This window comes from Lepus europaeus, chromosome 16, assembly GCF_033115175.1.
Source record: "Lepus europaeus isolate LE1 chromosome 16, mLepTim1.pri, whole genome shotgun sequence".
Lineage (NCBI taxonomy): Eukaryota > Metazoa > Chordata > Mammalia > Lagomorpha > Leporidae > Lepus > Lepus europaeus.
Genome location: NC_084842.1, coordinates 3,633,106 through 3,659,786, shown reverse-complemented (window position 1 = coordinate 3,659,786; position 26,681 = coordinate 3,633,106). Strand labels below are relative to the sequence as shown.

Here is a 26,681-nt window from a genome sequence, read left to right as displayed (position 1 = left end):
TTACATTTCAAAAGGACGTTTGATGAAAATTCCTTTCTGTTATAGTTAAGCTTTGGTAAAGAGGAATTCTTATGTTTTCTCAACATAATCTAGAATGGTCATCTTAAACTGAATACCACTGAACTGAGGTTTTCCACTGAAAAATAGGAGCAAGATTCACATAACTCATATCACTACTGTTATATAATACTGTACTAGAAATTCTAACCATAAGATTTAAGAAGAGCTTATTGAAAAAAGAAGAAATGAAAATATATGTTTTATTATTTTTTTTTATTTTTTGGACAGGCAGAGTTAGACAGTGAGAGAGAGAGAAAGGTCTTCCTTTTTCCGTTGGTTCACCTCCACAAGTGGCCGCTATGGCTGGTGCATTGCAGCCGGCGCTCTGCGCCGATACGAAGCCAGGAGCCAGGTGTTTCCTCCTGGCCTCCCATGTGGGTGCAGGGCCCAAGGACCTGGTCCATCCTCCACTGCACTCCTGGGCCACAGCAGAGAGCTGACTGGAAGAGGAGCAACCAGGACAGAATCTGGCATCCCAACTGGGACTAGAACTAGGGGTGCCGGCGCCGCTAGGCGGAGGATTAGCCTAGTGAGCTGCGGCGCCAGCCGAAAATATATGTTAATGTCTGACATCAAATAATGTGTCTAAATACAGCATACATTATTATTTTAATGAAGATACTTTCTCTTAAGTATTTTTTGTGGACTGGGATTGTATAATGTTAAAAATAAATATACATTTTGAAGCACTACATTTTAATAATTTAAAATTAAATTCTCACAAATAGTACTGTAAATTGATGCATTAAATTAAGAAGTTTTACTAAATATTTTTATCAAATCATCATTTATATATCAATGGATGGATTTCAGTTGGATTGTAGTTCTATGGCTATTTTAAGACAGCACATTATACATGTACAATGATATGGTGTATTAATTATATCCACTAGTTTTTAAAAACAGTTTGTCTTTTTCAGTTTAATTACATGGGCTCTGACACAAAAACTGTAACACAGAGGATTATTCAGATAATTGGCCTTGCTAACTCTGTAAGTTTTTTAAAATTTTGAAATTTATTTTATAAATATACAGATAACATGAATTGCTATATATTCTATTTGCCATACTGTTAAAGAATTTCCATAACCAAAATATTATAATTAATACATCCATAATCATCAAATTTACCCAAAATTTAATAATGTATCTCTTTGTTTTAGATGCTTACCCCATTAAAATTGACTCTTGTAATAACTGCCATTGAAATCTGGTCAAATAAAAACAGAATTCCTACAACAGAAGAACCTTATCTTACATTATATCGGTTTTTAGAGTGGAAAAGGAAACATCTTGAATTTCGATCACATAATTTTGCATTCTTATTCAGGTAAGTGTAGTATTCTATATTTTATAACATTAAATGAATAACCAAGTAAGACAATGTTATTTATGAAAATTAAGCATTTATTCCATTTAGACAGATTTTTTTCTTTTTTTTTAAAATTATTTATTTATTTGAGAGGTAAAGTTACAGACAGTGAGAGGGAGAGACAGAGAGAAAGGTCTTCCTTCTGTTGGTTCACTCCCAAAATGGCCGCAATGGCTGGAGCTGCACCGATCCAAAGCCAGGAGCCAGGAGTTTCTTCCATATCTCCCATGTGGGTGTAGGGTCCCAAGCACTTGGGCCATCCTCCACTGCTTTTCCAGGCTATAGCAGAGAGCTGGATTGGAAGAGGAGCAGCTGGGACTAGAACCCGGCACCCATATGGGATGCTGGCGCCGTAGGCAGAGGATTAACCCACTGCTCCACATCCCCAGCCCCAATAGACACATTTTTAAAAAAAAATATGACAGATACTATGGGATGTGAAGAAAATTTAAGCTAGAGTTCTTGCCCTCAAGGAGCTCATATGAAGCAAGACTTTTAAAAAGTTGTATCAAAGAACATAAAATTAACAAGAGATCTGATGCACAAGAGTGTGCTGAAAGTCATTAACCTTGTAACATATGCTTAAACTTTGGTGAGTGTACATTATCTGTACCTGCTCCAAAATAACATGGTAACTACAAAAACACAAAAGAACTATAAAAATTTAGTGTGTGCACATTATCTGTACAAACTTCAAAATAGCATAGTAACTACAAATGACACAAAATAACCATAAACATATTGAAGAGATTTATTTTTTCAGTCTATTTTTATTTATTTATTTATTTTTTGACAGGCAGAGTGGATAGTGAGAGAGAGAGACAGAGAGAAAGGTCTTCCTTTTTGCCGTTGGTTCACCCCCCAATGGCCGCTGCGGCCAGCACATCGTGCTGATCCGAAGCCAGGAGCCAGGTGCTTCTCCTGGTCTTCCATGCGGGTGCAGGGCCCAAGGACTTGGGCCATCCTCCACTGCCTTCCCGGGCCATAGCAGAGAGCTGGCCTGGAAGAGGGGCAACCGGGATAGAATCTGGCACCCCAACCGGGACTAGAACCCAGCGTGCCGGCGCCACAAGGCGGAGGATTAGCCTGTTAAGCCACGGCGCCGGCCTCAGTCTATTTTTTATTTTTTAAAACATATATATTGGGCAAGAAAACAAATTTCATATATACAGTTTTAAGAGCATAAAGATACTCTCATCCCCCCTCCTCCCCTCCCTCCTCCTTCTTTTTCTTCTTTTAATTTTTGCAATGACATACTTTCAATTTACTTTGTAATTACAAGCTTAAGTCTAAATAAAGAATTCAAATAGTTTATTGATGACACTTTTTTAAATTTCCTTTGTCATAAACAGTATTACCTATTATTTTCAAGTTCCTTGTATAACTTTGTTTTCTGTTGTAAAAAATAAAATTATTAAAGGGTCATTCTGTCTGGAATCTAATGTACAGAAAAACATATTAATCTTAGTTAATAAATGAATAAGGAGGTAACAGAAATAAAGGTTGCAAGACTGTGAATGTGAGGGGAACCAGGGAAATTTTAACCATTAGTACAATGACATTATGAATAATAATTAGATGTCATCCTTATTATATTTATCAAATTCATTATTGGCATATTGAAATTATCTTGCCTTTGAAGTTTTGCATTGAGAAAATGTGTTTAAATAGTACAACTCAAAGTACCATGGTGCCTGGAAAAAACTAATTGTCCCATAATGTCACCTATTATGAAAATTGTGATCATTGATAGTACTACTTGGAATGCACTTATGAGAAAACATTTTTTTTTAGCTTCAAGAAACAGCCTATGCTTCTAGGAGCCTCACTTCCAGAAAAAATATGTAATAAGGATTTTGCAGCAGGAGTTGCTGTGGTATGTCATTATTATCAAGTTTTCTCTAAGTATTTTCATGTTTCAAATTTCCTAAATATTTTAAAGAATAAATAAATATATAAACAAGTTTAGTAATTGTGCGTCACTGATTTGCAGCTTAAACTATTTTGTTGCTTTAAAAATGAACACAGCATTGGCCGACGCCGTGGCTCACTAGGCTAATCCTCCACCTACAGCGCCAGCACACCGGGTTCTAGTTCCAGTCGGGGCGCCGGATTCTGTCCCGGTTGCCCCTCTTCCAGTCCAGCTCTCTGCTGTGGCCCAGGAGGGCAGTGGAGGATGGCCCAAGTCCTTGGGCCCTGCACCTGCATGGGAGACTAAGAGAAGCACCTGGTTCCTGGCTTTGGATCTGCTCAATGCGCCGGCCGCAGTGCGCCGGCTGCAATGGCCATTGGAGGGTGAACCAACGGCAAAAGGAAGACCTTTCTCTCTGTCTCTCTCTCTCTCTCACTGTCCACTCTGCCTGTCAAAGGAAAAAAAAGAAAAATGAACACAGCATTTAAAAGTTGGACTTATTATGATGCCATAAGCTTTTTTTTTATGAATATGCAGAGAACAGATTTTGTGTATTTCAAATACCTAATTCTAGGAATATAATAATACTTCCATAGCTCTTTCCCTCCCTCTTCCTTCATTTTACTTTAATTTTTGTAATAGCTAACTTTCAATTTATTTTATAATCACAGGTTTAATAGACCTTTAATTATGGTGTTCAACAAGGAAAATTAGAAAGTCCTCTCTTACACAGGAATATAGACAAGGACTGTAACAATAAAAAAATCATAAGTTGTTGATTTCATAATTATACATTGAGGGTTTTTTTTGTACACTATATATTAATTACCGCAAATCAGAGTAAAAATACAGTAGTTGTCCTTTGTGGGTCTGGTTAGTTTCACTAAGCATAATAATCTCCAGTTGCATACTTTTTTTTTTTTCAAAAAACAGGGTTTCATTCTTTTTTATGGCTGAATAATAACCCATTATATATGTATTCCACATTATCTTTTTCCAGTCATCAGTTGAGGGATATGTAAGTTGATTGCATATCTTTGTTATTTTGAACTGAGTTCTATATATAAACATGGAGATGCAGACCATTGTTTCATATACTGACTTCATTTTCTTTGGGTATATTTCCGGGAATAGAATGACTCAGTAATATGGTCAATCTATTTTCAGATTTCTGTGGTATCTCCATACTATCTCTGTCTTCCATAGTGGTTTACTAGTTTACATTCCAACCACAATAGAGTACCTTTTCTTCCACATCCTCATCAGCATTTCTTATTTTTTTTTTTAAATTTTGGGATGATAGCCATTCTAATTGCAGTAAAGTGAAACCTTATGGTGGTTTTTATTGGTATTTATCTGGTAGCTAGTGACCATGAGAATTTTTCATATGTCTGTTGGCATTTGTGTTTCATCATTTGAAAAATGCCTGTTCATCTCCGTTGCTTAATTCTTTACTGAATTGTTTTTAAATTTTGTGAGGACCTTATATATTCTGGATTTTAATCCTTTGTCATATGCATAGTTTATCAGCATTTTCTCCCATTCTGCTGTTTGCATATTCAGTTTGAGTATTTCTTTTGCAGTGCAGAAGCTTCTTAGCTTGATGCAGTCCCATTTGTCTATTTTTGCTTTAATTGCCTGTGCTTCTAGGTTCTTATTCAAGATGTGTTTACCTATGACAATCTCTTTCATTTTTTCCCCTATTTTTTCCTCTAGTAAATTGATGCTTTCAGGTTTTAGGTTTAGACACTTGATCCATTGTGAGTTCATTTTTATATGATATAAGGGAGAGATCTTGTTTTATTCTTCTGCATACAGAGATCCAATTTTCCCAAACCATCTTTTAGAGAGATTATGCTTTCTCTAGGGAGCTATTTTATCTCTCATAGATTAATTTGTTGTAGAATCATGGATTAATTTCTATAATTTCAGTTATGTTCATTTGATCCACAAGTCTATTTTTCTGCAAGTACCAGGCTGTTTTGGTTAATTTTTTAAATAATTATCTTATTTATTTGAAAGACAGAGTTACAGAGAGAGGTAGAACCAGAGATTGAGAGGTCTTCCATTCTGCTGATTCACTCCCCAATTGACTGCAATGGCCACAGCTGAGCTGATCTGAAGCCAGGAGCCAACAGCTTCTTCTGGGTCTCCCACACAGGTGCAGGGGCCCAAGGAGTTGGGCCATCTTCTACTTTCCCAGGCCATACCATAGAGCTGGATTTAAACAGGTGCAGCCAGGTCTTGAACTGGCACCCATGTGGGATGCCAGCACTGCAGCCTGGGGCTTTAACCTGCTCTGCCACAGCACCAGTCCTGCTGTTCTGATTATGACTGCTCTGTAGTGTGCCTTAAAATTTTCTATTGTGATGCCTCTGGCTTTTTTGTTTGTTTGTTTGTTTTAAAATTACTTTAGCTATTCGGGAATCTCTTGTGCTTCCATATGAATTTCAGAATCATTTTTCCTGAATCAGAATAATGTTCTATGGCATTTTGTTTGGGATTATATTAAATTTCAAAATTAAATTTAGTAGTATGAACATTTTGATGACATTAATTATTCCAATACACAATCATGGAAGCTTGTTCCAATTTTTGTCTTATTCTATAACTTTCCTTAATTTTTGTAATTTTCATTGTAGATATCTTTGACATCCTTGGTTAAATTTACCCCAAGGCATTCAATATTTTATAGCTGTTTTGAATGGTACTGATATTGAGTTCTTTCTCAGTCATGGCATTGTTGGGGTATCCAAATGCTATTTATTTTTGTTTATTAATTTTATAACCTCCAACATTTCCAAACTCTCTCATGAGTCCCAATAGACTCATATTGGAGTCTGTCTGTTGGTTCTTTTACACAGATAATCATGTCATTTGAAGCAAGGATAATTTGGCTTCCTCCTTTGTACTAAGTATCTCTCTGATATCTTTTTCTTATCTAAAGGCTTTGGCTAAAACTTCCAAACTATTCTGAAAAGTAATGGTGAGAGTGGTCACTCTTGTCTAGTTCCAAATGTCAGTGGAAATGCTTCCAGTTTTTCCCAATTCAATATGATGGTAGCTGTGGGTTTGTCATATATTGCCTTAATTGTGTTGAGGTATCTTCTTTCTATATCCACTTTGCTTAAAATTTTTATGCTGAAAGTTGTTCTATTTTATCAAATGCTTTCTCTGCATCTATATGGTTTGTATTCTTCAATATGTTAATATGATGTTTATGGATTTGCATGAGTTGAACCAACTTTGAATCCATGGGATAAATTCCATCTGGTCTGCCTGGATTATCTTTTTGAAATGTTGTTGGATTTGATTAGCTAGTATTTTGTTGAGGATTTTTGTATCTATTCATCAGGGCTGTTTGTTTATAGTTCTCTATATTTGTTGTGTCTTTTTCTGCTTTTGGAATTAAGGTGACACTTGTCTCATAGAAAGAGTTTGAGAGGATTCCTTCCCCTTCAATTGTTTTGTATAGTTTGAGAATAATTGGACTTTGTTTTTAAAACATTTGATAGAATTTAGCAGTGAGCCATCCGGCCCTGGTCTTTACTTTGTTGGGCTGGTCTTTATTACTGATTCAGTCTCTGTCTTAGTTCTTAATCTATCTGCATTTTCCAGTTTTTGTGCCTCAATCTTGGTAAATTGTATCTCTATAGAAATCCATCATTTCCCAACATATAGCTGTTGGTAATAATAGCTGATGATTATTTTTGTTTCTTTGGTATCCATTATAACATCTCTTTTTTCATCTCTGATTTTATTAGTATGGATCTTCTTCCTTTTGGTTACTTGGGTCAATTGTGTATCAATTTTGTTTGTTTATTTTATAAAAAGTCTCTTTAGTGATCTTTTGTATTGCTTTTTTGCTTTCAGTTTTGTTTATTTCCTCTCTAATTTTTCCCACCTACTAATTTTGAGTTTTATTTGTTCTTATTTTTCTAGATCCCTGAGATATATTGCTAGATCATTTATTTAATATCTTTCAAATGTCTTGATGTAGGCACTACTTGCTATAAACTTTCCTCCTAACACTGCTTTTGCTGTATCCCATAATTATTGGTACGATGTGTTGTCATTTTCATTCAGTGCAGACTGTGGAGTTCTCCCTCAGACAAAACCCATCAGTGGTGGTACATGGGCAGGAAGCAGCTTCCACTCACCTTGTTCTAGGAAGATGGCACTTACCCCACTGGTTGCCAGGCACTTTGGTGGGGGAAGTGGAGGTAACAAATGTACCCTCCCTTCACAGAGCTAAGTAGACTTCCTCCCCGCATACCCTCCCACTTCTACAGGCCAGACTAGAGGCATATACTTGGCTGCAAGTTCCTCTTGCCTCACTCTGGGAAAATGGTGTCCCCACCAGCCACTGACCAAGGAGTTGCTGGTAGGTTCATGCCAGTTATTGTTTGCTGCTCAATGGAGTCTCTTCTGTTTTGTAGGCTTTCCACTGAAAACTCTCCAACTCTCCCCTGGGAACATGGACCATACCTTGTTCATCTTGTATCTCCCCATGGTCAAAATCAGTCTGTATTTTCCCTATTTGGCCATCTTGGATTTTCCTACCATATTATTTTTTTAAACCACTACATTCTTCACTTTCTGTTTTAAGTTAACTATTTTATCATTGCATAACATTTTTAAATGTATTAACCATAATTGTAAATGGTTTGGAAAAAAAAAAAAAAAGCCGGCGCCATAACTCACTTGACTAATCCTCCACCTGCGGCGCTGGCAACCCGGGTTCTAGTCCCGGTTGGGGTGCTGGGTACTAGTCCCGCTTGCTCCTCTTCTAGTCCAGCTTTCTGCTGGACCTTTCTCTCTCTCTCTCTCTCTGTCTAACTCTGCCTGGCAAAAAAATTTTAAAAAAATGGTTTGGGACACACTGTAACTTTTCAATATATGTGGATGTAGAATGTAATGATCAAATCAGGGTAATCAGATTTCCAGCATTGACACTATTTTATGAATGGAGCCCTGGAATATCTCTCCTCCACTTGCTCATGGAATATAGCGCAGGTTGTTGTGAGGTTACAGCTTGTAATATTAGGAAGTTATGCCTCCGCTGTCTGATTTGGAACCTGTTATTCAAACTCGCTATATCCACCTCTAACCTGTTAAGCTTCTTAAAGTCACATTTCTGTGTCCATATTTAGTTCCTTTATTTTCCACATGCAAGGGATAGAATGTGGAATTTATCCTTCCTTGTTTCAGTTTTTTGTTCACACACAAAATAGCCTCCAGTTTCATCATCCATTTTGCTGCAAATGACAGGTTTTAATTCTTTAGTTGTTTTTGTTGAAAAACATTCATCTATTCTGTGTATTTTATTTATCCATCTGAAAATAGACATTTTATGTAATTACATATTTTGGCTATTTTGAATAATACTTCAATCAGCATGTTGCAGCGAGGTATATCGTTGATAGAATGACTTCTTGTATTTTGGGTAGTAGGATTTGTGGACCCTACTTACGTCAGATAAAAATAATTTTAAATTAAAAAACTGCAAAAGGAAACAAAGAAGGGCATTACATATTATTATAAAGGTTGATTCAGCAAGCAGATATAACAATCATAAATATTCATCCAGCACAAACCTATTGAAATATGCAAAACAGATATTGTTTGGACCTAAAGAGAAGATGGACTCCAATACAATAATATTTGGGGACTTCACTCTCCTCAAAGGGTAAATCATCCAGAGAGAAAATCAATAGGGAATATTAGAAGTTAACCACAATAGAGCAAATGATTCTGATGGACATTTGGAACATTTTGTCAAGCAGCTATATAATATATATTCTACTCATCAGCACATGGAGCATTTTCCAGGATGGACTATACATTCAACTACAAATAAAGCCTCAGTAATTTTTAAATGGAAAATATATCACATATCTTAATAGATCACAATGAAATAAACCAGAAATAACATTAAGAAAAACAGAAACATTAAAATAGAACAACAATGCATAGTCGTGGTGATTCACTGAAGAAATTAAAAAAAGAAATCCAGGGTCTGGCATTGTGGCATACTGGGTTAAGCTGCTGCCTTCAATATTGGTATTTCAGATGGGTGCCAGTTGATGTCTCAGTTGGTCTACTTCCAATTCAGCTCCCTGTTAATGTGCTTGGGAAGGCAGGATAGTATGGCACAAGTGCTTGGGCCTCAACCACCCATGTAGAAGAAGTTTCTGGCCCCAGCCTTCAGCTCAGTGTAACCCAGTCCATTGCAGTAATTTGGGGAGTGAACCAGCAAATGGAAGACCTCTCTCTCTCTCTCTCTCCCTTTCTCTCTCTCTTTCTGTTTCTCTCCCCCTCCCTCCCTCTCTGTAATTCTTTCAAATATATAAGTACATCTTTTACAAGAAAGGAAATCAAGTCGGAAGGGTCATCTTCTGATCTCAGTCACGTGACTATTGGTAGAACGCTGGAAAATTTTTCCCAATCAATCTCAATTATATGGGCCTCTTCACTGGTCTACCTTACCCCATAGCAACTGACTTCCTAAGATAGAAAATCTAATAAGCTACTTATTTCATAACCTATTTTGGAAATGATAACCTTTACTTCTGCTACACCCAATTAGTTAGAAGCAAGTCAGTGAGTCTACCTACATTCAGTGAAATGGGATTACATAGGACATGGATACCAGGAGGCAAAGATCATTGTGATTCATTCTAGAAGCTGCTGACTCCTAAAGAACTATAGTATTGATTATTAATGTAAAATATTAACATTTTGTTTAAAATAACGCAAACAAGCAACAAAAATGTGGTGCTTAAAGCTTTAAATTGGCTACAATATCTGGTATAGCATTTTATTTTATTTATTTTATATTTTTAATTTGACAAGTAGAGTTATAGACAGTGAGATAGAGAGAGTCAGAGAGAAAGGTCTTTCTTCCAGTGGTTCACTCCCCAAATGGCCACCACAGCCGGCACTGCACTGGAACCAGGTGCTTCCTCCCTGTCTCCTATGCGGGTGCAGGGGCCCAAGCACTTGGGCCATCTTCCACTGCCCTCCCAGGTCACAGCAGAGATCTGGACTGGAAGAGGAGCAACTGGGACTAGAACCCGGGGCCCATATGAGATACTGGAGCTGCAGGTGGAGGATTAACCAAGTGTGTCATGATGCCGGCCCCAGGTATAGCACTTTAAAATAAAATTTGTTATGTTGACCTATTCATGGCTAATAAGTCTAACATTAAAAATTTGTATATGGGGCCGGCGCTGTGGTGCAGTGGGTTAACGCCCTGGCCTGAAGCGCTGGCATCCCATATGAGAGCCAGTTCGAGACCCGCAAATCCACTTCCAATCTAGCTCTCTGATATGTCCTGGGAAAGCAGTAGAATATGACCCAAGTCCTTGGGCCCCTGCACCCGCATGGGAGTCCTGGAAGAAGCCCCTGGCTCCTGGATTCGGATCTGCACAGATCCAGCCTTCGTGGCCATCTGGGGAGTGAACCATCGATGGAAGACCTCTCTCTCTCTCTCTCTCTCTCTGTCTCTCTCTCTCTCTCTCTGCCTCTCCTCTCTCTGTGTAACTCTGACTTTCAAATAAACAAATAAATCTTTTTTAAAAAAAGCTTGTATAGAATTTCTACAGTGTAGGCCGGCGCCGTGGCTTAACAGGCTAATCCTCCGCCTTGCGGCGCTGGCACACTGGGTTCTAGTCCCGGTTGGGGCGCCGGATTTTATCCCGGTTGCCCCTCTTCCAGGCCAGCTCTCTGCTATGGCCCGGGAAGGCAGTGAAGGATGGCCCAAGTCCTTGGGCCCTGCACCCGCATGGGAGACCAGGAGAAGCACCTGGCTCCTGGCTTCGGATCAGCGAGCTGCGCCGGCCGCAGCGGCCATTGGAGGGTGAACCGATGGCAAAAAAGGAAGACCCTTCTCTTTATCTCTCTCTCTCACTATCCACTCTGCCTGTCCAAAAAAAAAAAAATCTACAGTGTATCCACGTAGGTAGCAAAGATGTGTTAATAATTTTTTAAAGATTTATTTATATTTATTTGAAAATAAAGGGAGACAGAGAGAGAGAAAGAGAGAGAGAATTTTACATCCACTGATTCACTCCCCACTTGGTGGCAAAATCAGGAGCCAGGAGCTTCATCCGTGTCTCTCACATGGGTGCAGGACCCAAGGACTTGAGCCATCTTCTGCTGCTTCTCCTAGGCACATTAGCAGGGAGCTGGATCATAAATGGAGCAGCCAGGGTTTGAATCGGTGCCCATATAGAATGTCAGCATCACACGTGATGACTTTACTTGCTATACCGTAATGCTGTCCCCAGCATTAACAAATTTTCAAAATGTGTTTTGTATGCTAATTTTGATGATAGTCACCATTGCTTTATTTTATAAACTGATCCTTATTATTATTTTCTTTTTCTTTATATTTAGTATCCAGAAGGTTTCTCATTGGAGTCATATACTGTCATTATTGTGCAACTGCTTGGCCTTAGTTTGGGATTAAATTATGACAGTGTGGACAGCTGCTATTGTTCAGGAGATGTTTGCACAATGATGCCAACAGCAATGTAAGATAATTTTCTCTATTAAACGTGAAAATGCCTTTTCTATTTTTCCCCTTTTGGTCAGGGAGATATGTGATCAAGTCATATGAATTTTGTAATTTTGGTGATTGTGAAATATTTATGTACTAAAAACTGTAAAACATTGGAAGACTCAAATAAAGGGAAAATAGTTCATGCTCATGGATTGAATGAATCAGTATCATAAAAATGTTTGCAAAACCCAAAGCAATTTACAGGGTCAATAAATCCGTGTTAAAATTCTAATGTCATTTTTTTTCCCCAAAAATTGGAGAAAATCCTAAGATTTGCATTTAACTATGACTGATTTTGAAAAGCCAAAGCAATATTGAGAAAAAAAAAGAACAAAGCAGTAAGCCTCATATATCTGATTTCAAAATGTAGTATAAACATATGAGGTTACTTACAAACACTTGGGGAAAATGGAATTAAAGTAAGGTTTATTTTGGTGCCAAAACAAAACAAAACAAAACAAAAATCCATACAAATGAATGACTTTCAAAAGTAAATGGAAATGAATGTTATTTAAAAAAAAACTGCACATGTTTCAAAAACTTTTTGCAACAAAATAAATGTATCTTTAATTTAATTTGATGAACTTTTTGAAGTACCCTTTGATAGTAATCAGAAAAGCAGGGTACTGGAAGAAAAGCAAACATAAAGAAAAATATTAAAAATTTTTCAGTGTTTTTTTCCATTGTTGTCTGAGTGATCTTGTTAATTGTTGAAATGTTGAATTTGCTAATATCACTGTACTATTTTCTATCCCTTTTTTGGCATCTATTGGTATTTATATAATTAGGTGTTCTGATGTGAGTTATGTAAATATTTTCAATTGTTACCTCCTATTGCTGTATTGATCCTTTAATTTTACACAATGACCCTTTTTTATCTCCTTTTAGTTTTTGAGTTAAAATTCATTTTTTTCTGATACTCGTATAGGTATCCCTATTCTTTTTCAGTTTCCCTTTTCAGGGAATATATAGGATGGTTCAATCTACATAGATCTTTAAACATGATACATCACATAAGAAGAATGAAGAATAAAAATTCCATGAGCATTCAAATTTAATGTCACAATTTAAAATTCTTAGTATTTTGTGTCCCTTTACAAAATGTTATAGTTATCATACTTTTAGATAGCTTTTCCCTTTAGTCAAAATATTATGAATATGAGTGGATTACACACTACAATAACTATATTGGAATAGTATAAATTTGTATATTTACTTTTTTAAAAGATTTTATTTATTTATTTAAGAGATAAAGTTATAGACACACACACAGAGAGAGAGAGATTTTCCATCCATTGGTTCACACCTCAAATGGCTGCAATGGCTGAAGCTGGGCCAATCCAAAGACAGGAACCAGGAGCTTCTTCCAAAACTCTGGGGTACTAGGGTCTCCAAAGTACTTGGGCCATCTTCCACTGCCTTCCCAGGCCATTAACAGAGAGCTGTATTTTGAAGGTGAGCAGCCAGGATATGAACCCGTTGCCCATATGGGATGCTGGCACTTCAGGAAGAGGCTTAGCCTATGAAGACATGGTGCTGACCCCTGTATATTTATATTTTTTTCAATAAAAGTAAACCTTTCTAAGGATTAACTTTTTTATTTTTAAGCATTTTTTTTAAAACTTTGAAGAAGAACCCAAGAATGATACATCTCTTGCGGGTAATTAGATATAACTATAGCTTATGAGACATAAGAATATTCTCAACTTAAGACACTAAAATGAAGTAAATCTTTGAGAACAAGTTTTACCATTAACTCTCATAATCCAAATCTTTGAGGACAGAGGTCCTCCATGGGAAGTTAGTGCACAGTGACTCCTGTTGTTAATTTAACAATTAACACTCTTATATATGACTTCAGTGCTCACCCAAGGCTCTTGACATGAACTGCCTAGGCTCTGGAAGCCTTTGGAATCCAAAACCTCATTCAATATTTAGACATGGCCATAAGCAAAATGATAGTTCTCTCCTCCCTTCAGAGAAAAGTACATTCTTCTTTGACCACTTCTTTCCACTGGGGTCACCCCCACAGAGGTCCTTCATGTAGGACACGTTTTGCTTTCCGTGCTTGAAATGCTCTTGTGGGCTTTTCAGCCAGAATAGAAAACCTCAAGGGCTGATTCTAGGTCAGAGTGGTACTTAAATTCTATGAGTCTGCTGAGTGGACTCTTATCCATGTTGGAGCATTCACTCCTTTTTAATTCTATCTATTATTACCAAACACTTATCCTATTTATATGATCATTTTAACACTTAATCTTATCCATATGCTCACTTTAACACTTAAAATGCTATTTTTACTACCTAGCTTAAGGAGATTTGGTGTCACATGGCAAGTTTTTAAACTGTTTACTTAGAAGTAAGTCAGTAGGAGCGCATCAGAACTAAACAGTTTTACACTTATAAACTTAATATATTTCAGTTACAACTTTAGAAACCTGGTTGTTTCCCCATGTGCTTACCGTCCAACCCACACTCCCACAGCCCCTCTTCCTCCCTCACTTATTCCCACTCTTATTTTTTTTCTAAGATCTATTTTCAATTAACTGTATACACATATGATTATCTCTATATTATGTACAGAGTTCAACAAATAGTATGAAAAAAAAACTGTTTCTCAACAGTCAAGACAAAGACTGTTTAAAGTCATTGCTTCTTAAAGTGTCAATTTCACTTTCACAGATTGCCTTTTAGTTGCTCTTCTAGTTATCACAGGTCATGGAGAACATAAGGTATTTGTCCCCTTGGGACTGGCTTATTTCATTAAGTATGATGTTTTCCAGTTTCATCCATGTTGTTGCAAATGACTGGGTTTCATTTTTTTAACCACTGAGTAGTATTCCATGGTATACATATCCCATAATTTCTTTATCCAGTTTTCAGTTGATGGGAATTTGGGTTGATTCCATGTCTTAGCTATTGTGAATTGAGCTGCAATAAACATGGGGGTACAGATAACACTTTCATATGCTGATATCTTTTCTTTTGGGTAAATTCCCAGGAATGGGATGGCTGGGTCATATATATGGTAGGCATTCTGAGGTATCTCCATACTGTCTTCAATAATGGCTTTACCAGCTTATATTCCCACCAACAGTGGATTAGAGTACATTTTTCCCACATTCTTGCCAGCATTTGTTGTTTGTTGATTTCTGTATGAAAGCCATTCTAATTGGAGTGAGATGAAATCTCATTGTGGTTTTGATTTGCATTTCCCTGATAGCTAATGATCCTGAGGATTTTTTCATGTGTCTGTTGGCCATTTAGATTTCCTCTTTTGAAAAATATCTGTTCAGGTCATTTGCCCACTTCTTAACTTGGTTGCTTTGTTGTTGTTGAATTTCTTCAAATTATATATTCTGATTATTAATCCTTTTTAGTTGCATAGTTTGAAAATAATTTCTTCAATTGTATTGGTGGCCTCTTCACTTTGATGAGTGTTTCTTTTGCAGTACAGAAATCTCTCAATTTTATTTAATCCCATTTGTCATTTTTGATTGTAGCTCTGGGGTCTTTTCCAAGAACTCTTTTCCTATATCAATGTCTTGCAGGGTTTCCCCAATGCTTCTTGATAATTTGATGACATTGGGTCACAGATTAAGATCTTTAATCCATTTTGAGTGGATTTTTGTGTAAGCTTTAAGGTAGAGGTCTTGCTTCATACTTCTGCATGTGGAAATCCAGTTTTCCCTCCACCATTTGTTGAAGATACTGTCCTTGCTCCAGGGATTGATTTTGGCTTCCTTATCAAAGATAAGTTGGTTATAGATGCTTGGATTGAATTCTGGCGTTTCTATTATGTTTCATTGGTCTATCCATCTGTTTTACCAGTACCAGGCTGTTTTGATGATAACTGCCTTCTAGTTTGTATTAAAATCTGGTTTTGTGTTGCCTCCAGCCTTGTTTTTGTTCTATAAGATTGCTTTAGCTATTCGGGGTCTCCTGTGTTTCCATATGAATTTCAGCATCATTTTTTTCTGTATATGAAATGAATGTTCTTGGCATTTTGATTGGTATTGCATTGAATCTGTAAATTGCTTTTAGTATGGACATTGATGATATTTATTCTTCCTATCCATGAACATGGAAGATTTTTCCATTTTTTGATATCTTCTGCCTCTTTCTTTAATTCTTTCTAATTCTCATCATAGAGATCATTGACACACTGGTTAAATTTACTCCAAGGTATTTGATTTTTTTGGTAGCTATTGCGAATACAGTTGATCTTAGAAGTTCTTTCTCAGTCATGGCTTTCTCTGTGTGTACAAAGGCTATTGATTTCTGCATCTTGATTTTATATCCTGCTAACTTTACCAAACTCTTCTATGAGTTGCAGTAGTTACTTTGTGGATTCTTTTGGATCCCCTATATATAGAATCATGTCATCTGCAAACAGGGATAGTTTGACTTCCTCCTTCCTAATTTGAATCCCCTGGATTTCTTTTTTCTTGCCTAATGGCTCTGGCTAAAACTTCCAGGATTATATTGAACAGCAGTGGTGAGAGTGAGCATCCTTTTCTGGTTCTGGATCTCAGTGGGAATGTTTCCTGCCATTCTCTATTCAATAGGGTGCTGATCATTGGTTTGTCAAAAATTGCCTTGATTGTGTTGAGGAATGTTCCTTCTATACCCAACTTGCTTAGAGTTTTCATCATGAAACAGTGTTGTATTTTATCAAATGTTTTCTCTGTGTCTATTGAGATACTCACACAATTTTTGTTCTCAGTTTGTTAACGTGAGGTATCACAGTGATTGATTTTAAAATGTTGAACTATCCCTGCATACCAGGGATAAATCCCATGTGGTATATAGGTGAACCAGGTGAATGATATTTCTGATGTGTTTTTGGAAGTGATTTGCTATATTTTGTTGGGGATTTTTGCATCTATGTTCATCAGGGAAATTGGTCTGTTTTTCTCTTTCTCTATTATATCTTTTTCATGTTTAGAAATTAAAATGATGCTAACTTCATAGAAAGAATTTGGAACGACCCCATCCCTTTCAATTGTTTTGAATACCTTGAGAAGAATTGGAGTTAGTTCTTTAAATGTCTGGTAGAATTCAGCAATGAAGCCATCCTGTCCTGGGCTTTTTGTTTTTTCCCTTGGGAGGGTCTTTATTACTAATTCAATTGCTGTCTTAGTTATGGATCTTTTAGGTCTTCTATGGCTTCATGGCTCGATTTATTTAGCTTTTATTGTCCAGGAATCTATTCATTTCTTCTAGGTTTCTCAGTTTGTTGGCATACTACTCTTTGTAGTAATTTCTGATGATTCTTCTTATTTTTGTGGTGTCTATTGTAATATTTCCTTTTTCATTTCTAATTTTATTAATTTTGGTCTTTTCCTTCCTTTTTTGGTTAGTTGGGGCAACGGTGGGTCAATTTTGTTTATTTTTCAAAAGAACATTTTCTTCATTTTGCTATACTTTTGTTTCATTTTTTTTGTTTTAAGTTTGTTTATTCTCTAATTTTAATTATTTCTTTCTCTTCTTAGTTTTGGGCTTGGTTTGCTGTTGTTTTTCTAGGTCTTTGAGATGCATTGAGAGATAATTTATTTGCTGCCTTTCCAGTTTCTTGATGTAGACACCAATTGCTATAAATTTCCCTCTTAAGAATAGTTTTGCTGTATACCATAAGTCTTGATATTTTGTCAAATTTTTGTTTCCAGAAATTTTTTGATTTATCTTTTGATTTACTCAATGACTCACTGTTCATTCAGGAGCATGTTGTCAGTCTCCTTGTATTTGCATATGTTCTAGAGATTCCTGAGTTGTTGATTTCCAAGTTCACTCGATTATAGTCAGAGAAGATGCATGGTTTAATTTCACTTTTTTAAAATTTGCTGAAACTTGCTTTATGGCCTTGTTTGTGGTCAATCCTAGAGAAAATTTCATACACAAGTGAGGAGAATGTGTATTCCACGGCTGTGGGATAGAAAGTTCTGTAGATATCTCTTTCATCCATTTGGTCTATAGTGCTGGTTACCTCTGTTGTTTCCTTGCTGATTTTCTGCCTGGTTGATCTGTCCATTGCTGAAATTGGGGTGTTGAAGTCCCCCATTACTATTATATTGGAGTTTATGTCTTCCTTTAGATACATTAACATTTCTTTTAAATACCCAGGTACCCTGTAATTGGGTGCACAAACATTGATTATAGTCACATCTTACTGTTGAATCAATCCTTCAGTCATTACATAATGCCCTTCTTTGTCTTTTTTTAATAGTTTTTGTGTTAGAGTCTATTTTTTCTGATATTAGGATAGCTACCCCAGCTCTTTTTTTTTTTTGTTTGTCTGCTTCTGTTAGCATGGAATATCTTTTTCCATCCTTTTTCTTTCAGTCTGAAAGTAACGTTCTTTGTGAGATTTGCTTCTTGTAGGCAGCAAATAGATGGGTTTTGTTTTTTAATCCATTCAGCCAGTCTGTATCTTTAACTGGAGAGTTGAAGCCATGTATATTCATGGTGATTATAGATAGGTAACAACTTTGCCCTCATATTTTCCCCTTCATATTCCTATGTTTTATTTGGATTTCCTTTGTACCTTTACTGGGCGATTTTCTTCATTTACCTTCTTCCGTAGTGATGACCATGTTTCTGTGTTTCCGTGTGTAGCACATCCTTAAGCATCTTTATAAAATCTAGATGGAATAATAAACAGAGCACCCTGACCACACCCAGCACACATCTCTTGGTGTTCACTGAAGGTGTAGACATCCCACTAAGCCACAGAAACACAGATACAGATAAATTCTTTCAATTTCTGTTTATTATGGAAGGTCTTTATTTAACCGCCATTCATAAATGAGAGCTTTACTGGGTACAGTGTTTTAAGTTTACAGTTTTTTTCTCTCAAAACTTGGAATATATCTCACCATTTTCTTATCTTGTGGGGTTTATAATGAAAAGTCTGCTGTGAGTATAATTGGAGGTCCTCTGAAAGTAATCTGGCATTTCTCTTGTGCAAATTTTAGAATCTTTTCTTTATATTTTATTGTAGAGAGTTTGACTACAATATTTCATGGTGAAAATTTTTCCTGGTCATGTCTATTAAGAGTTTTATGTTCTTTCTGTACTTGGTTGTCCCCGTCTTTCTCCAAATTAGGGAAGTTTTCTATTACTGTTTCACTAAAATGTCCTTCTAATCCTTTCCCTCTTTCCATGCCTCAGGAATTTAGTACCTGTATGTTGGGTCATTTGATAGTAGCCTGTAGATCTCCAGCAGTGTTTTTTAGATTTCTAATTTCTTCTTGTTTTTGGTCTGATTGTAAAATTTCCAGAGATTTCTTTTCTAGCTCGAATATGCTTTATTATAACTCACCCACTAGTTCTGTTGTTGAGATTTTCCACTGCATTATTTACTTGATCTATTGAATTTTTCATTTCTAGTATTTCATTTTGATTTCTCTTTAAAATTTCAATTTCATGGGAGGAATTTTCACTCACATCATATATAGTTTTCTTTAGTTTGTGAATTTGCTTCTGCTTTTGAGTAATCTGATGAATAGTTTTTTTGAATTCCATTTCTGGCATTTCCTCAATCTCTTAGTCTTCACAGTCTAATATTGAAATGTTGTAGTGTTCCTTTGGGAGGCTCATGGTGTCTTCCTTTATTCTTGTTTCTTGAATTTTTGCCTTTATTTTTTTGGTGTTTGTAGGATTTTTCTTTGTCTGATGGGGTTTTTCTGTATCTGTGTTTCTGCGGCTTAGTGGGATGTCTACACCTTCAGTGAACACCAAGAGATATGTGCTGGGTGCGGTCAGGGTGCTCTGTTTATTATTCCAACATGAGGCAACTATCCAGGGTAAGACCCCAGTTGGGCATGGTAGCTTTTCTCTGATTAACTGGATGGAGAGAAATGGTCATCTCAGTTGATGTGACCAACTCTTTTCTTCCCAGCAAAGGAACACCCAGATTAGTTATTCCCCAGTGAGCTCAGCACTCATCCACACCATTTTATGAACTGCACATTTCTTGTGAGCACGGTTCCCTCTGCTATGGGCTGCTATAGGCAATCGAGGAGCTCAGGGAGTGTGGAGAGGCATTCTGTGGTTGCCCAGGACCTACCCACACTCTGCCTCCTCTTATGCAGTCACTGTTTTCTCAGACTCAGCATCCAGGGTTCTCTGGGTTGTGGTGTGTCAGTCTGGCCTTTCCACCCCACTAGCTAGTCCCATCTACAGGGAAACTAAGTTGATTCCAGAGCCACTGTCTGTGTGTGGTCTTCCCAACCAGATTTGGTGTAGGCGGGGAAGGTGGGTTTTTCTCTCTGGCTAGATCTGTGTTCCTAGGCGCACAAAGTACCCACCCATTGCAGCTGGGCTCACTGCTCAGTTGTGTTATGCAGGTAGCAGAGTCCAGCAGGTGGCACTTCTCCTCATAGGGGTGGCTCCCCCTCCTTTTTGTTGTCAAGCAACCTGTACTGTCCAACTGGTGCAATGGAAGCCCTGCTGCTCAGCTTCCTCTGAATTGTGTGGCCTTTGCCACAGGAGTTGAGGCAGCTGCCATCTGCCTGTGTCCAAAAATGGTGTCAGCTTCCCCGCACTGGCTGCAGATCTCCACTGTAGTGGAGAGGTGGGGAGGGAGAGAGGCGCCACGCCTCCTCCCCACCCCCCCGCCCGCCAGCCTCTGGGTGCTTGGTTGCCTGCTATTGTTGGGGATCCATGACATAACTCTGAAAGCAGTTCACCAAGTTCTCTCTCCTATTGTAGTTTTGTTTAAGTATTAATTTTGCCCCACGTAAAACAGACCATCCTGGGACCCTCACTCCTTACTTTCTAAATTACTTTTAATCTTACATTTTGTAACTTGAAATCTGTTATTGTTACATGTTGGTGTTCATTTCTTTCCCTTTGGGAACTGACTTTAACATTTCTTGGAGGATAGGTATTCCCATGATGAATCCTCTTAGCTTTCATTTGTCTGGAAAAATCTTCATTACACCTTCAAATCTGAAGGATATTTTTCATTGTTAAAGTTTTTTTTTTTTTTTTTGCTTCAGTACTCTGATTATATTCTCTTACTCCCTTCTGTACTGCAGTGTTTCTGTTAGGAAGTCAGCTGTTAGGTACTTTGGGTGATTTTTATGTCGTTTGATTTTTATGTCATTTTATTTTTTTTCTCTTATTGCTTTCAAAATCCTCTCTGTGTTCTTAGCATTTCATAGTGTTATTATAATATGTCATAGAGTAGTCATTTTGTGTTAACTCAGTTTGGTGACCTTAGGTAAACTGATTCTTCACAAAAATTCCAAGAACACATAATGATAAAAAGACAGTCTGCACAATAAAGTGTGCTTGAAAATGGCATATCTCAGTCCCAAAGAGACAAATATCATTTGTTTTCCCTGATCGGTGACAACTAACTGAGCACCAAAGGGGAAACCTGTGGAAGTGAAATGGACACTATGAGAAACAGTGACTTGATCAACTCTTGTGCTGAATGCTGATGTACAATGTAATACTTTATACATTTTAGTATTTTTTTTGTTCTAGTACTCGTGGTTGAACTCTGTAATTAACACACAATTATTCTTAGGTGTTTAAATTTTAACTGAAAAATGATCCTGATTAAATATAAGAATGAGAAAAAGAGAGGGAGGAGATGTACAATTGGGGACATGCTCAATCGGACTTGCCCCAAATGATGGAGTTAGAAACGTGCCAGGGGATTCCAATACAATCCCATCAAGGTGGCATGTACCAATGCCATCTCACTAGTCCAAGTGATCAATTTCAGTTCACAGTTGATCACACTGATAGATCTAAGAGTCAAAGGGATCACATAAACAAGACTAATATCTGCTAATACTAACTGATAAAACCAAAAAGGGAGAGAAGGATCCAACATGGGAAGGGGGAGACACAGTAGACTCATAGAATGGTAGATGTCCTAAATAGCACTCTGGCCTCAGAATCAGCCCTCAAGGCATTCGGATCTGGCTGAAGAGCCAATGAGAGTATTTTAGGCATGGAAAGCCGAGACACTCTGGGGAAAAAAAAAAAGGAGAAGAAGAAGAAGACCTAAATGAAGGATCTTAGCGAGTGTGATCCCAGTGGAAAGAACGGGGCCATCAAGGTAGAAGGTACCTTTCTCTGAAGGGAGGAGAGAACTTCCACTTTGACTATGACCCTGTCAGAATAAGATCGAAGTCGGCGAACCCTAAAGGCTTCCATAGCCTCGGCAACTCATGACTGGAGCCTAGGGAGATTATTGACGGCATAAACAAGAGTGTCAAATTGTTAAATCAACATCAAGAGTCACTGTGTACTTATGTCCCATGTGGGATCTGTCCTTAATGGGTTGTCCAATGTGAAGTAATGATATAGCTAGTACTGAAACAGTATTTTTACACTTTGTGTTTCTGTGTGGGTGCAAACTGATGAAATCTTTACTTAGTATATACTGAATCAATCTTCTGTATATAAAGATAATTGAAAATGAAAAAAAAAACTTGGGGTTAAATTGGAAATTACATAGAAAATTAATCAATCTTTTTTAAAAAAAAAATATCATGCAGGATCTCTGTCATTAATGTGCTGTACACTGTTATTTAATGCTATAACTAGTACTCCAGCAGTATTTTTTCACTTTGTGTTGCTATGTGAGGGCAAACTGTTGAAATCTTTATATATACTAAACTGATTTTCTGTATATAAAGAGAATTGAAAATGAATCTTGATGTGAATGGAAGGGGAGAGCGAGTGGGAAAGGGGAGGGTTGTGGGTGGGAGGGAAGTTATGGGGGGGAGAAGCCATTTTAATCCATAAGCTGTACTTTGGAAATTTATATTCATTAAATAAAAGATTTAAAAAAAGAAAAATGGCATATCTATATGCAGAAGTATTAAATTGAACCCTCCTCTCATACCATATATGTGAGCAACTCAAAATGAATAAAAAACTTAAATATATACACATGAAACTGTGGAGCTACTAGAAGAAAACCTAGGAGAAAAACCTCCATAATAATTCTGTGTTAGGGTTCCAATGCACAAGCATCAAAATAAAATCTGCACAGCAGAGAAGATAAAATAATGGAATAAAAAGGCAACCCACACATTGGGATAAAATATTTACATATTGCCCATATGATATTTTATTGATTTTTATATCAAAAAACCTACAGTAATCAACATCATAAAACAAAGTAAGTCTATTTTTAAAATTAGTGACTAAGGCCCTGAGGAAACATTACTCCAAATGCATACAAATGGCCAACAGATATATGGGAAAATACTCTAAAAATCTATAATAATCTGAGAAATGAAAATTAAAATCACATATCACCTCACTTCAGTTAGAATGGCTATAATCAAAATGATAAAGCTAACTTGTAATGATAATCAGAAAAGGAAACCATTGTGCATTGTACAGTCATCATGGAAAGAAGTATGAAAGGTCCTCAAAATGCTAATGATAGAATAATCATATGCCCCAGAAATCCCACATCTGGACAGACATACAAAATAATTGAAATAAGCATGGGAAAATGTTTGCATTATGATGTTCCCTGCAGCATTGTTCACAATTGCCAAGATTTGAAGTCAATCTATGTATCTGCCAACAGATGAAAGAATAAAGGAAATGTGGCACATGTACACAAGCCATGCGAACACAAAGTTTAAACTCTATCAGCACATCTTTCAGGATGAACGTGGAGGACATGAGGCTAATGTAATGTAAGCCAAGCTCACAAAGACAAGTCCTGCACAATCTCACATATATGGAATCCAAATAAAAATAATCTCATATAGAGAGTAGAAAAATGCTCACCAGAGGCTATGGAGTAGGTGGATAATGGGGAAATATTGACCAAAGGATACAAAGTTTCAATAATTTAGGGGAAATAAGTTTGAGATATCTCTTAAAACATGATGGTTAGTCAGCTTTCTGTATTCATGGGTTTTGCCTCCGTGGAGTCTACCAAACAATGCATTAGAAAATTATTAGAAAAAATTACAACTGTACTGAATGTTAGCAGACATTTTTATTGTCATTATTGCCTTAAAATATAGTACAACACTTATTTACATAGCATTTACATTGTATTAGATATTCTAAGTAATCCAGAGATGATTTAAAGTATGTGGGAAGATGTGTGTAAGTTATACACAAATACTACACCACTTTATGTAATGGATTCTTTTTATTTTTTATTTATTTATTTTTATTTTTCACAGGCAGAGTGGACAGTGAGAGAGAGACAGAGAGAAAGGTCTTCCTTTGCTGTTGGTTCACCCTCCAATGGCCGCCGTGGCTGGCACGCTGCGGCCGGCACACCGCGCTGTTCCGAAGCCAGGAGCCAGGTGCTTATCCTGGTCTCCCATGCGGATGCAGGGCCCAAGCACTTGGGCCACCCTCCACTGCATTCCCGGGCCATAGCAGAGAGCTGGCCTGGAAGAGGGGCAACTGGGATAGAATCCGGCGCCCCGACCAGGACTAGAACCTGGTGTGCCGGCGCCGCTAGGCGGAGGATTAGCCTGTTGAGCCATGGCGCCGGCTTATGTAATGGATTTGATCACTCATCGATTTGACTTCAGTGGCTTCTGAACCAATCCAATATAGATGCTGAGGGACAACTGTAATATATCAGAGATTTCAAAACTGCTAAAGAGTACATTTTGAAAGTTAGAGAGAAATAGAAACACACACAGAGACCAGGAGATATCTTCCACCTGCTGGTACAATTCTCAATGTCTGGGGCTGGGTGAGACTGAAGTCATGAGCCTGGAACTCAATCCAGTTCTCCCAAGTTGTTGTTGGGAATCCAAGCATTTGAGCAATTCATCTGCTGCTCAGTCAGGAGTGGAGATGGAACTGAAACTATGGCACAAAAGTATGTGATGTGCATTCGAGTGGAACCAGATGCCTGCCCCCTAAAGAACAGTATTTAAATATTCTTACCACAAAAAAGCCAGAAGTTCAATGTGCTGAGTATGTTAACCAGCCTGACTTAATTATGGGACAATGTTTATATGTATATATATATAATTATATAAAATATAATTATATAATATATTATATATTATATAATGAAAATATAATATAATATATAAAGTATACAATATGATATAATATATATAATATATATAATATGATAATATAAAACATTATATATATAAAACATGTCAAGCATTACATCTACCTTTTAATATGTATAATTATTTTATCAATTTAAATATAGTTACACAATGAAAGTGCTTTAATACTTGCACTTAAGCTGGTATTGTTCAATGAAAGATGAATGCAAAATTACTGATAATAATTGAAAATGAAGTTCAATTTATTAATTTTACTTTTTTGTATAATGTTACGATAGCTTTTAAGTTTATTGTATCTGTGTCTAAGTTAATTTTTATTTTGGCATCTAGATTTATAATATGTCTAACACCATTGGATGAAATCACTAAACTTTCCCACATTTCCTTGCCTTGCCAGCTTCTGCAAAGATCAATTGACTGGGGAGCAAGTGTTTAGCCTAGTGAATAAGATGTCAGCAACCCACATCAAGTATCTGGGATTTTTATTCCCAACTCCAGCTTCTTGCCAGTGCATAACCTGGAAGGCAGCAGTGTTGGTCCAAGTGACTGGGTTACTGTAACTCATGTGTGAGACCTGAATTGCATTCTCAGCTCCTGGCTCTGACTGTTGCAGGCTTTTGGGGTGTGAACTAACTGTGGGAGTTCTCTCTCTTTCTTCCTCCTTCCTCACCACCCTCCCTCCATTTCTCCCTCTCAAATAATAAAATAAAATATAACAAAATAATTGAGCATGTAAATGCATGAATTTATTATTGGAATCTGATTTTTCATCAATCTGGGTATGCATTCTTGTGGAAATCTTTATAAGTGTATCTTTTGATTGTGTTTTGAAATTATGTAGTGCAAGTTCCTTAAGATTTTTTATATATTCCAAAAAATGCTTTGGCTATGCCAGGTCCTTCATTTTCCTATGCATCTTATTACCTGATTTCCAGTTTCTACAAGAAAGTCCTTCTGATTGATAAGTATCATATTGTTTAAAAGAATGATTTTATTTAGGAAACTTGACATCTTAAAAATAATTGTCTTTTGATATTTGAATATGGTATACATCCTCATTTATTTTGTTCCCCATTAATTTCTTTGAAAAATGTTTGTATTTTACAGTTTATTGATTTTATACTTCTTTTTATAAAATTCGCTCTTATGTGTTTTGGTATTTTTATGATATTGTCGATATTTTCTTTTTAAAAGTTACTTATTTTGATTTTATTTGAAAGCAGACACAAACACACACATACACACAAAACTTTCCATCTACTGATTCAGTCACGAAATGCGTACATAGCCAGGGCTGAGTCAGGCCGCAGACAGGAACCACAAATCCATCAGATTTCCCAAAAGCAGGAATGCACTTGAGCCCTCATCTGATGCTCCCAGTTTGCACATTAGCAGGAAGGTAGATTGGGAGCAGAGGAGCCAGGGATCTGACTAGGCACTTTGGAGTGGGATTTGTGTATCCCAAGTGGCGACTTGATCATTGTGCCAAATGCACTCCCCTGGATAGTTGTTATCTTAATTTAGATTGCTCTTTGCTAATACATCGATGTATAATTGATGCTTTTCTAATGATTTTACATGCTGCTGCAAGCTTGCTTAATCTGTTTAGACATTTTGGAATATTTTGTCTTGACTCCCTAAAATTTTCTATAAAGAAAATCATCTGTGCCTGAGAACTGTTTATTTTTTTCCTTTCCATGTATCTGCAGATCATTTCTTCTTATTGCT

The 26,681-nt window shown here is 36.9% G+C and overlaps 1 protein-coding gene across 1 annotated transcript in view; it reads left to right on the top strand.

The window, feature by feature from the left end:
* The window catches only part of LOC133775467 (disintegrin and metalloproteinase domain-containing protein 5-like), an 81,824-nt gene that overhangs the window by 12,715 nt on the left and 42,428 nt on the right, over positions 1-26,681 (top strand). Inside the window, exons 5-8 of the mRNA XM_062213800.1 lie at positions 981-1,052; positions 1,224-1,390; positions 3,227-3,308; positions 11,745-11,881. Coding sequence (XP_062069784.1) covers positions 981-1,052; positions 1,224-1,390; positions 3,227-3,308; positions 11,745-11,881 — 458 coding nt within the window. The remainder of the gene's footprint in view (positions 1-980; positions 1,053-1,223; positions 1,391-3,226; positions 3,309-11,744; positions 11,882-26,681) is intronic.